Source organism: Panthera tigris, chromosome A2 (genome assembly GCF_018350195.1).
Source record: "Panthera tigris isolate Pti1 chromosome A2, P.tigris_Pti1_mat1.1, whole genome shotgun sequence".
NCBI lineage: Eukaryota > Metazoa > Chordata > Mammalia > Carnivora > Felidae > Panthera > Panthera tigris.
In genome coordinates this window covers 61,605,984-61,618,368 of record NC_056661.1, presented here as the reverse complement: position 1 = coordinate 61,618,368, position 12,385 = coordinate 61,605,984, and the positions used below count along the sequence as shown (strand labels likewise).

Sequence of the window (12,385 nt, the reverse complement as noted above, 5' to 3'; positions counted from 1 at the left end):
ACACTTAACCGACTGAGCCCCCCCCCGCACCCCTAAATTCTTTAAATCATCTGAATACAGTAGGGGTATCTCATTTGTGGGGTTTTTAAAAAGCAGGGATTTGAAATAGTGGCTAAGAACAGCGTGTAGCTAGGCTGGACGAGGATGGCGGCTCTGGCGTTTATTCTGAGTCGGGAACAATCCGGCATTTAACATGATGCTTTGAAATGTGGACACCTTCTAAACATGCACAGTATTCGGGGGCTTTCTGTGCCAGTCACAAATGTGTAGAGATGTGGAATACGGTGTTTTAAATCAACAAAAGGAAAAAGCATACAAAAAACAATATTTAAAAGCATGATGGGAGAAACAAGTTCAAATATAGCAATAATCCTATTTTCTAAAGGGAGCTTAAATTTCCCAGTTAACAAAGAGGTTCTGACCTTGTGATCTTTTTAACCCTGGCACGTGACACTGTAGAGCGTGGTTACCCCGAGGGAGAAGGGGGCCTGCTCGTGGGGGCGCGTGAGGGGCTCTGGGGCCGGAAGAACCACTGCCGGCGTGCGCGGTGGCCATGGGGTGCCTCGCATCGTGAATACAGAGGGCAGGTGTCTCCCTGTAGGTCCTGGAGGCCACGCCAGGCCCAGGGCCCCAGGAGGACAGGGGACATGGTCTGAGAGGAAACACCTGGGCACAGACGTGGAGGTGCCCCTGTCCCAGCCACATGCGGAACTTTCACGGATGGGAACACACACCATGCGGGAAGCAGGTGTGAAGGCAGAGACGCACCAGACATGGGAGCAGCGTCGGGGGACAGTGGTGACATAAGAGGATGCCACACAGAGAAATACCCAGCAGATAACGTTTAGGAATTAAGAACAGGGTGAGAGTAGGGGTGCCCGGGGGGGCTCAGTCAGCTAAGCATATGACTTGATTTCAGCTCAGGTCATTTTCTCTTGGTTTGTGAGATCGAGCCCCCTGTTGGGCTCTGTGCTGACAGCAAGGAGTCTGCTTAGGATCCTCCCTCCCTCTCTCCCTCTCTCCCTCTCTCCCTCTCTCCCTCTCTCCCTCTCTCCCTCTCTCCCTCTCCCTCTCCCTCTCCCTCTCCCTCTCCCTCTCTCTGCCCCTCCCCTGCTCACGCTCTCTCTCTCTCTCTGCCCCTCCCCTGCTCTCAAAAAATAAAGAATAGGATAACAGAAGTGAGCAATCCCACAGGAGCCCTGGAAGATAAAATCGAGGGCATCTCCCACAGAGAGAGTAAACTTGGAGAAAACAATGGCTGAACTGGCATCCAGTGTCCAAATCCTAGGAGGTCAGACATGAGGACAGAGAAACGGACAGGCCCTGCACATCAGGCTACTCATCCAGGACAGTTCCCAGCCACAAACACCTCCCACCAAGTTCCAAGGATGATCAGGAAGCCTGCCGGGTCCTGCTGCCTGGGGACCCGCCGTGTTCTCAGTACTCAGGGAACCGACTGCCAACCTGGAATCCCAGTTCCCCCTACAAACACCCCAAGCGTGCCCCCCCCACACCTGATCCCGACACGGCAGGTGCATGAAAAGTCCAACTTGCGGTTCTGGTTTCAGGAACTCTGGATCCGCTTCTGTGCTGGTGTCGGGGCCCCACCCTGTGGCTGCTGTGGGGCCAACGCTGTTTGTTGACATCCCCATGCCCACCGGCTGCCGCTGGGTTCACAGGCAGAGAGCCCCCCACAGCCTGAGAAGGCGGCCTTGTCCGAATCTGCCAGTTCCCACAGTGCTTACTCCTCGCTGTCCTGCAGGCCGGGCACTGGAGATCCGGGCATCAGTGCGGTCGGTTCTGGGGGGTCTCGTTCTGCACGGGCACCCATCCCATCACGGGGACCAACCCTCGGCCTCCTTGAACCCTGACTGCCTCCCTGCAGGCCCAGCCTGGAATTTGGGGAGGGGGACAATTCCATCCCTACCAGACCTCCCTTGGAACACGGGTCCTCGCAGTTGTGATTACCATGAGGGTGCAGAGATGACGTCATTCTGGATTAAGGTCACGCCCTGCACCCAATGCAGACGCGCAGGGAGAAGCCAGCGGCAGGCACATTGGGCCACCGCGAGCCCAGGACGCCGGGGGCCCCCCAAAGCTGGAAGAGGCGCAGGCCGGACTGCCCCCCACACGCAGAAGGAACGCGGCCTCCAGAGGCGGGAGGGTACATCTCTGTTGTTGAAGCCCCCCAGCTTGGGCTCCTGGGTCGTAGGAACCCCCAGAGATGCATACAGCCGTCTACGCAGTCACCCTGTGCACTCATTCATTCATTTCATGGCAGGGACGGCAGAGCAGGGGGAGGGCAGGTTCTAAACACAGAGACGAGGCCCCTGGGGAGGCTGACCGCGAACCAAGACGTGGAGGCATGTGCCGCAGAGGGACCCCTGGCCCTGGCTGAGCATCTGGGGTGCCGGGGATGGCGGGGAGCCCGTGTGGAGGCAGGGGCTGGGACAGCATGGAGCGGGAGGGGGCGGCCCTCGGAGCGCCTGGAGGGCCCCGTTCACCTGCGTGAGCTGGGGGCCCCTGCAGGGTTCCGGCACAGCTAGGACGTGACCGGTTGGCATCCGAAGCCCCGTGAGAGTAGCTGGGGGGGATGCAGCGGCCGGAGTGCCTAGGGGCCCCTGCAGGACGGGGCAGGGGTGGCAGACGGGCACACAGGCCAGGCAGAGCCAGAGAAGGTGGTGGATATGGGACGAGGAGACAGGGCCAGCAGGGCCCCCGATGGCCGGGGCTCCGAGACAAAGCCTGGGGGCCTCCCTGTGCGTCCCTAGCATTGGAAATGGGGGTCACACAGGCAGGGGAGCAGCGGGCAGGGCAGGTTTGGGGCCATCAGGGGTGTGCTCCCTGTGACTTCTGCCAAGCTGCTGAGGCGGGGGGGGGGGGGGGGGTGGACGGGGGAGGGGGTCAGTGGGTGCTGGAAACAGCCTGGGGCTCAGGGCAGGGAGGAGGCTGAGCCAGCAACTGCCCCGCCCCACCTCTGCCCTCGGGGGGCGGGTCTCGGGCTCCATGGGATGAGCCTGGGCCACAGGCTCCTGCTCTCCAGGGTCCGGCCTGTCCCTTGCCTCCCACCAGATATGTGCGGTCCCTGCACCACTGGCCTCTCTTGCCCCCTAACCTGGGGGTAGGAGGGGGCTTCCCCGAACGGTGGCATTAGCGGTGTCCTGGCAGAGGGTGGCTGGTGTCACTGCTGGCAAACCCTCCCTGACACTCTGGTCTGCTGCCTCAGGGCCTTTTTTCCGCTATGCCCCGACCTTGGCCCGACTCGGCCGGCACAGCCCACTTTTAGTGAGCGGCATGGCTCAGCCTGTTGATGTGGCCCCCCCACTCCCTGCTGTCCCCTCTTGATCTGCTTCCATGGGAATCCCCAACCAGGGGACACTTACCAGTCTGAGGAACCAACCCCAGGTAGTGAGTCATCTCCCCGGAGACTCTTGCTGAGAGCAGAAACTCCACGGCCAGTGGAGGGGTAACTGAGGCCCAGGCGGGGACCCCCCACACTTTATAGGAGACCACCGTCCCCCTCAATGGGGAGTGAGGCAGGAGCCGCTCCAGATCCCGCCCACGACCACGTGGCTTTCAATGAAAACCGCCACAACGTTTAGTCAAGCAATTTTTTCCTTTATTTTTGTTAAATAAGATTCCAGAAAGTATAGTGCAAACACTCAGTAGAAAAGTCGCAATTAAGAAATGTACATTCACGTTAACTTTTCAGTCTGTTCACCTCTTTGTTAATAAAAATAGGACCAATCACTCAGTTCTCTGTCTCGGTTGAACCATCTTGGAAAAGACCGGAAGGTACAGTGAGGGGCTGACGTAAAAATAGACCCGTATTGATTATACAAATCTATCGAGAGAAGCTATCCGGTGACCGTGAGCCGGCGTCACTCCGACCCCGTCACCTGGTTTTGTGTCTGAAGAACTGTTCTCGAGTGAGCTCGTGGGCGGAGAGCCCGTCCCCGTGCCCACCCACTCTGCCTTCCGCATTGGGACACAGCCACAGCTGGCGGGACGCGGAGGGTGCAGGGCTCACACCACCTTTCTTGGCAAGTGAGGAAACCCCCCAGGGTGGGCTTTGGGTTGACCATTGGCGAGAACGGAAGCTACTCTAAGGTGGTGGCGGTCACGTGTTACCTTCCTTGTGCAAGGGGGTGTGCAATCGTGCGGCCGGGGCGGGGCAGGGAGGAGGGGCGTCCGGGCTGGGACACGCTGCATCATTGGTGCAGGCACTGCTGCCCGGACTTGGGCCCCAGGGTGCGCTGTGTCGCGGGGACGCTCTGCGGCCAGCCGGCAGATGGCCCAAGACGGGCCCGTCCCTCTGCGCGTGATGCGTGTTTTCAAGTTCAAAGTGGGTTCACACACGTGGGGGTTTCACGGCATGCAATTCTGAGTGCACGTGGCTTGCGAGCCCATAATTTGTACAGGGTGAAGGCAAGACCGCGCGACCCCGCAGGACGGATGCTCCGGAGGTGTGGCACCCCAGGGTGTGCAAGGGACGCAGTGGACTTCCTCAAGCTCCCCACGGCGGGGGTGCGGCGGTCCCCTGAGACATGTGCTTCTGTCCAGGGCCCGGGGTCGGGTGGGGCCGCTGGTGGGAGGTGAGAATCGAGTTCTGGCTGCTGGTGGGCCCATGGTCTGCGCCGTGGGGGGCGAGAGTGCACAGACGGGGCACTCAGAGGGGCCGTTCCCACAGACCGTCCCGCACGTCACACACGACTAGTGAGCCCGAGCGGTCGGCCAGGTCTGGGGGGGCTGGCCTAGGACGGCTTCTCTGTTTACACATCAGTCCCCGGCAGGTGATGCACACTGTTTGCCTCCGAGCTGCCTAGGGCAGAAGGGGTCGGGGCCGGGGAAGCTGGGGACCCGGCACCTCCACGACACCTGTCTTGCCTTCCACGCCCACCCGGGGAAGGCTGCCCTTGGCTGTCCTCCGACCTGCAGGAGGGACCCCGCCCGCCCACAGCGGGCCAGGAGCGTGAGGCACTGGGTGGCTGTGCCATCAGGAGGGACATGGCAGACACGGCCTTCCAGGGCTCACACGCCTTCTGACCAGGACTTGGGGGCCACTTGGCTGCGTGTACGTGGGGAGGCGTGTGTGTGGTCTGGGGGTTTCTGGGGGCCCCTGTCTGCCTGACACCAGAGAGGCCTCGCAGGAAGACTTGGGCAGCTGTCCCCCCGCTGCCCCGCGGTTTGCTCAGGCTAGGACAGGTGGGCAGCACACAGATTTAGGACAGAAAGGGATGGAGACAGGGTTCCTCAGACTTGGAGCAACCTGGTGGGGGCGGCAGTCGAAAGCACAAAATGCTGTGCCGGGGAGAGCAGGACGCCAGGTGAGGCCAACCCGCGCCCGGGGCACAGCCGCGGGCGGCTGGCCACACACCACTCAGAGCCGGCCCGGGTGTGGACCAGCAGGGAGCTCCATCCAAACCAGCAGCGTCAGCTGAGGGCGGGGGGAGGGTGACAAAAACCAAGGGCTCAGGACAGACAGGCCCTGCCATTCTGCACTGTGTGATGCCGCTTAAGTCAATAACCTCTCAGAGCCCCGGGGTGCCTCACGACACCGCGGGGCGCGCAGCTCAGGGAACGGGCCCTGAGGGCCGCCAAAGAGGCGCTGTTTCCTTCGTCTATGGCCACGTGGAGACGTCCAGACGTGTTTTCACCCCGGCCCTTCCCGCGGTTATCCGAGCGGAACCTACAGAACCCAGTGACGCGTGGGGAGGAATGCACAGATTGCACAAAGGAATCGAGGTTGTGTCCGGAGCGACCTCACCCACAGGGCATGGCCGCCCCTGTGGTCGGCGCGCTGACCGCTGACAACGTCACCCAAGAGGGCCCTGTGCGTGGACGTCTGTCTGCACGGCCGCGGGCAGCCGACGACCTGGCCTCCAGCCGTGAAGCCAAGAGGCAGGTGCCCTGCTCCCCGCCAGCTCCTCGTCCAGGGTTCCTGCCCCCCATCTACGGGCCCCTCCGCAGCCTCCATGCACAGGGAGCCCAGACGGGCTGAAGACAGAAACCACCATACCCAACAACAGAACACGGGCAGTTTGCTGCCTCGATGGCCCTGGGCTTCCTCACCGACACGGCAGACAGAAGGTTCTAAGAACATCAGGAAGAGACTCTGCTCCTGTCTATGGCCGGACACAGAGGTGCCGTGTGGGGGCCACGGCCGCTCTGCCCCTGCCCCTCCTCGCCTCCCAGGGCTGGGATTTCTAAGGGAAATCAAGGCAGGGCACGCAGGGACAGTCCCACCAAACGCCTGGGGGCAGGCTGGCTGCCCCCCAACTCAGTCTGTTCTCTGTGACCCCATCTTAGCCTCAGGAACACACCATCGGTTTGTATTTTGCTCATGCCAGACCGCGTATGCACACACACACGCACACACGCACACACGCACTTGCACACACATGAACATTTCACACCCATGCAAGAACACACACGTACACACATTTCACACCCGTGCATGGGCGTGTGTGCACACACACACACCCATATACATGCACACATGCGCACACACACACACGCACATACGCACTGATGTGAGCAAATCATGGCTCCAGCACAGCAGTTACGGTTTATCTGTGTGAACAGATCTGATGGGAAACAGACGGATTACATCTGCAGGGAAATTAAGAAATTCGAATGTAGGAGTCATTACCACAAAGCCCTTTAGGGAGCTGTGGTCCCCAGACGCCCCTGCAATCACGTTTACTCCCACGAGGGGGACAAGCAGGTGACATGTGTCCCCGGGCACTACAGGACTGGCCTGCAGGTGCGCACAGACAGCAGCCGGCTTCTGGAGCTGGCGTCCCTGGGAGTGCCCCGAGGGCACGGGGTCTGGGGTTGGCACCCTGCCTCGTGCTGCTGGCCACACCAGGCTGTCCCTCCCACCACGGGCACTCTGCATTGCTACATCCGCTGCTGCGGGGCCCCCACGGTCTCTGGGCACAGGGCCTGCCTCTGGCTGCTTGCCACCTGCCACAGTATTGGGGACCCGGCCCCACTCCCCAGGGGCCCGCACTCCCGGGACCAGCTGCCAGTGCCGACCCCACACCTCCGGAGTCCAGCCTGGCCAAACGCACAGGCAGAAGTATATTCCTTAGGCTGAGCCAAATGGAGCCTTCCTGAACGTCTGCCCCTTGACCCCATCCCCACCCCGCCCTCCAGGACGGGGGTCCTCAGGCCACCCCCAGCTGACCTGGGACCTGATTTCAACCCACTCCAGCCTATGACTCGTGAAGACAAACACTACCGCCAGATGCCACAAGAAGACAGGCCACACCCCACGTTTCCCAAGTCCCGTCAGAGGGTGTTGGGGCTCAATCGTCCCATGTGAACTTTCAAAGCAAACGCAGCCGGGCAGACAGGAGGTCCAGGCGCCAGGACGTGGCCATGCCCTCTGCTTCCAGCCGGCCACAGCTGCCCCTTAATTTCACCAAACCAAACATTTTAAAATCAACAGCTTCTAAGAAGGTGGACTTTTTGTTTTTGTTTTGTTTTGTTATGTTTTTTTTAATCGAAGCCACTACAAAATCGGTGTCAAATCAGTTTCCGGGGGTGACTTTCCATACAGCCAACAGGCCTGCACACTTCAGAATTCCATGTGTCAGCTGTGACCCAGCTGGTCAGGGGGCCACTCAGTGCCCGGCAGGGGGGGAGCACCTGCCAGGTAAGCCGTGCATGGGTGCAGTGGGCGGGGCCTGCCTCCCAGGGAGGGACCAAAAGGACCCGACTCAGGGAGTCACAGGTACACAGCGCACAAGGGCACATGCACACACATGCCGGGATAGAGACGGGTCCACCAGACCGAGACAGAGAAGGGCAAGGCCAACCGGACCCTTCCTCCTTGAGTGGGACAAAGCAGGGGTTCGGTATGTCTAGGCTGCTGATGGGGCCCAGCATGGAGCTACGGGGGACCTGGGGTGTGTGCCTCTGAAGGCTGGCCGGGTCCTATCTGAGCGCGGAGCCCAAGTGTCAACCAGGCTGAGTGGGGAGGATGGGCGTCCCGGCTCTGAAACACGCGGAGATAGCGTAAGGGGAGTCACAGATGTGCACAGACCCCAGCCTGCCCTCCCTGTGTCCCTCTGCTCCCTGTGCCCGGGGCACCGACAGCAAAGCCCATGGAGGAGCCTGAGCTGGGTCTGGAGGAGGGGCTGGGGGGGCCCTGGAGGTGTCGGCCCCCCATAGCATGGCTCGACTTGGGCACACGTGTGCACATGGCTTGTGTCTGAGTTACCGGTCTGCTCTGCACCGGGCTTGGTTCCACATGTTAAAGTTGTTATTGCTTCTAGTGACAGAAGGTGTCTGGAAGCTCTGGTGGCTTTGGAGGCTGATAAAAGTACAGGCTCGGGGGACCTGGCCTGTGGGGGGTGCCGCCCTGCAGGACACAGATCCTGTGGAGTGGACCACCCGGCCCCATGGTCCGTGGAAGCATCTGGAAGTTTGGGGTTGCTCTCTAGTCTACTGAGGTTGGGCATAAGCAGCACACAGCGGGGGCGCCAAGGGACACCCCAAAGTGCCCCCCAAGCAGGGCTTGGCTTCCCCAAGCAGAGACGCGGGGCCTTGGGGACATCGCACATCTGGGTAAAGGGTGTCATTCGCATGGTGACGGGCTGTTCTCATTTTTGGTGGGAGCGAAGGGGTGTCGTGTGACACTGTGCTGTTTACAGAGCATCTCAAATAATTCAGAGAGGACCCCACGCGAAAGGCTAACGTTTGTCCGTGAACGCTGTACAAGAGTAAAAACAAGTAAGGCAATATCCTACAGTCCCATCCCAAGTACGGAGGAAGATGGCACACAGCGACCGCTGAGGCGGCACACGGATCCTGCACCCCAGGGAGCCGCGGGGCTGAGCCGCTGGTGACCGACGGTCGCTCGCTCGTGGAGGCGGGAGCCTCGTTGCCGGAGTTGGTCACGGAGGTCAGCTGATCCTGGTTCCGTGGACCCCGGGTTGGGCCCAGCGAGGCCAGAGCGCCACTGAGAGTCCCATGGGCGTCCACCCGCCTCTGGAACCTGCTGTGTGTGTCTGGAGAGCCACCAACCCATCTCCGCCAGCTGAGGGCCAGGGCCCCGAATCTTTAACAACAACTTCATGCTTGGGCCGTCCTGACCGCCCGGCCTCCACGTCCACTTCGAGGGGACACGCGGTCCCACCGGGGCCACCCAGGGAACTCAGGACCCTGCCTCAGTTGAAGGCCCGTACCCTCAATTCCTGTAAAGTCCCCTCTGTCTTGTGACAGAGCACGTTCACAAGGTCAGGCCACAGTGCCGTCCACCGCTCCCCGGCCCCCAACCTGCCCTGGGTGGAAGACGGGCCAGGTCCCCAGCCCTGCAGCTGGGTGCAGACAGGCACACGGGCCACATGCTCACAGGACTCTTGAGGTGACTCAGGTTCCCCTGAAGGAATCATGCCATGTCTCTAAATGTGGGCGGCGGGGGGGGGGGGGGTGCGCGGGCCGGGCCACTGAGACCTTGTCGATGTAGCGATGGCTGTTGCTGGCCCAGCAAACAGCTTGTTCTCAGGAGGGAGGCTGTCCACCCACCCACTTCTGTCCTGAACCTGCGCGGACTGCCCCACAGAGAGCCCCCGCCCGGCAACACGGCTGGGCAGGGTCGCCCCCCACGGAGCATGCCACGCCTCGCAGGCCTCCAGCGGGAGCAGCCTGGGGACATCCCCGGGAGCAGGACCCCCAGGCCCCTTCACTGGCTTCAGTCCCCCAGAGCCCCCCGCACTGCATGCTGGAGCTGCAGGTCAGGACTGGTCCCCAGATGGACTTGTCTGCCCAGACCCCCTCCGGTGCCAAAACGGTCTTCCTCCTGCAGTCAGAGCTGAGGCCCCCGAATGTCTCGTCCGGGTATTTCTGGTCTGTCCTTTCCCCCGGCTGCCACCCTGTGCCCCCAGCAGCACATCCCGGCGTCCTCGGTCTGTCCCTGCGCACATAGGTGACTCCCAGACCTCTGCACAGTTCCCTGCAGGGGGCCGGACACCCGCACGTGCAGCCCGAAACTCACTCCGAGACTCCCCGTCCGGCCGCTGGTTCTTCCACCCAAGCTCTCTCTGGGTCGTGAGGTTCACTTGTTTCAAAATCCATGCAGGCTCATGTTGTAAGTACTGGAGACCAAGATGACCAGCACGGTGACCAGAACAGCCAGGGTCTGTAGGAACCGGTGCCGTCAGGGGTCAAGGGACAGCACAGCGCAGAACAGGGAGGACGCTGGTCTTGATGTGGAGACATGGCTCAGGGGCCCGTGAGTTCCAGAAGACCCGCCTCTGGCTCTCAGCAAAGACCGTTCTGGAAGGAGGTGTCCCCACCACCTGCACAGCCACACAGGGGGCTTGTCTGTTCTCCCCAAAACCACCCATCAGGGGCCCAGCCATCTGGGTCACGTTCTTGCCCTCACGGCCCTGCCGAGCGAGGCCTGGCTTCTGTCCACGCAGGCCCCACCACACAGGGTTCATGGTGCATCTGCCTAGGGGCACACTCGCGCTCACGCCCGCCGGCCACAGCTCCACAGCTCTGGCTAAATGGAAGCCTGCAGCCCTGCAGGATGTCCTGAAGGGCCCAGAGCCTGACGCTGACCCGGCCGCTCCCAGGCAGCTGCTCCTTCTCTGCCACCGAGGAGAGGACCGCGTGAGCACAGTCCCGTGAAAGCCTCAAGTCCACGCGGGCAGGGCTGCCCCTGGCCCGTCACTGCCCGGCTGCTTCGGGTCATGCCTGGACGGCTCCCCTTCCGCAGCCCAGCCGCTGGCACCCGGCCCTGCTGTCGGCCGGGCTGGTCCCTGCTGGAGCCCCCGAGGCCCAGACGCCCCGCACATTTGTGCCCTGAGCCCCCGGCAGCCAGCGTGGGCTCCGCTAAGCCTCCTTCCCAGCTGCTCCGGGGGGCAGGTGCTGGCCATGGGGGCAGGGGGGGAGCCCTGAGCCCTGCAGAGCCCCCATCCCAGCTCTGACCGGGAGGCCGGCCATGGAGGACACCGGGGGCGGGCCCGTGCCCAGTCTGCCCTGGAGGCCGGCTCGCCCGTAGCCACACACTTTCCGCTCCCTGGCTTGGGAGCCGTTTCCGTCCGTCCTGCCTTCCAGGAAGTATGTCAGCATCTCACCCTTGCCCTTGACGCTGACCTTCCCGCGGCACACGAAGCGGTAGGTCCCCCGGCGCAGCAGCCGGTGAACCTCCTCGGTCACCTGCAGTGGAGGAAAGCAAGCGGGCACCCCTCTGGGTCGGCGGGCGAGGATCCTGGGGGCAGGGCCGCCCGGAGGCTCCCTCCTCCACCCGCCACAGCCTATCTCCAGCATCATAGAGAGCCGGGGACCCAAGGGGCCGCGGGGATCCCCAAAGGGACAGCCCGGGGTCTCGGCCGCCTGCACACCAGCCAGCTACGGGCACGCAGGAGAAAGCAGTGCTCTCCAGGGGGAGGCCCGGGCACCAGCCGGATGCCTGGGCGGGACCAGCTCCAGAGGCTGACAGTGAGGGGCGGGACACACAAACCTGCATCGCTAACATCTGGGGCCCTCACTCGCTTCTTTGAGGAAAGAACCAAATGTCTGATTGGGCCCCAGCAGAGGAAGGATCCCATAAGAAGCATTTACTGGCGGGCGTGCTCAACACGGGAGGGGGCCCAAGTGAGGGGCCGCTGGCGGGAGAAGTGTCTCCGGGAACAGAGGTGGTCAGGGCATGTCGGAGCCCTGGGACCCTGAGAGGTGGGCACCTGGGTCAGAACGTGGCCATGCAGGACTTGCAGAGACCCACATGCAGCATGGGGGCGGGGGCTACGGAAGGGCGGTCCCTGCGGTATGACAGTGGGGCGGGGGAGGCAGGCACTTCGTGGAGAACGGCCACAGTCTGTGGCGGGGGCTTGCTGGAATCTGATTTTGGAAACTTAGTGGACCTGGGACAGTGGCCTGGCTTCACCAAGGTCCCCTCATACGTGTGACCTGTCCTGGGGAGGCCGCAGGGTCCTGGATGGCAGGTGGGGTCACTCAGTGCCTTCGAGCTGTTCACGAACCACACACAGTGATGCGGGAAAGTGTGCGAACTTCACGACAATAAAAGAAATTCGAAGGAAGGACTGCAGATGTGCAGACGCACCTCAGGGGATCCTGTCCTGTGCTGGGCACAGCTCTCCTGACAGTTTAAACCCAGGAACCCAAGGGCCTACCAGGCACCTGAGAGGGACGTAGCGCCTGCTGGATGCTGGCCGGGGGGGGGGGGGGGGGGGGGGGGCAGTGAGAGGAACGACTGAACACGCAGATGCCGGGGAGTTGGCAGCCTCTACACAGCTCTCGAGGACCCTGCCAGGCATCAGGGCAGAGGGGGAGGCCAGTGCTGGACCCGGGGCCACTGAAAGAGCACCCTGCATTCACTGTCCCGGTCCCATGGGCCCCCAAGAGGCCA

At 62.2% G+C, this 12,385-nt stretch overlaps 1 protein-coding gene across 3 annotated transcripts in view; it reads right to left on the bottom strand.

The window, feature by feature from the left end:
- Nucleotides 1-9,460: 9,460 nt before the first annotated feature.
- The window catches only part of ADCY1 (adenylate cyclase 1), a 107,190-nt gene continuing 104,265 nt past the window's right edge, over nucleotides 9,461-12,385 (bottom strand). For all 3 annotated transcript variants that reach the window (XM_042963061.1, XM_042963068.1, XM_042963076.1), the window contains exon 20: nucleotides 9,461-11,175. In XM_042963061.1, coding sequence (XP_042818995.1) covers nucleotides 10,849-11,175 — 327 coding nt within the window. In that variant the 3' untranslated portion in view covers nucleotides 9,461-10,848. The remainder of the gene's footprint in view (nucleotides 11,176-12,385) is intronic.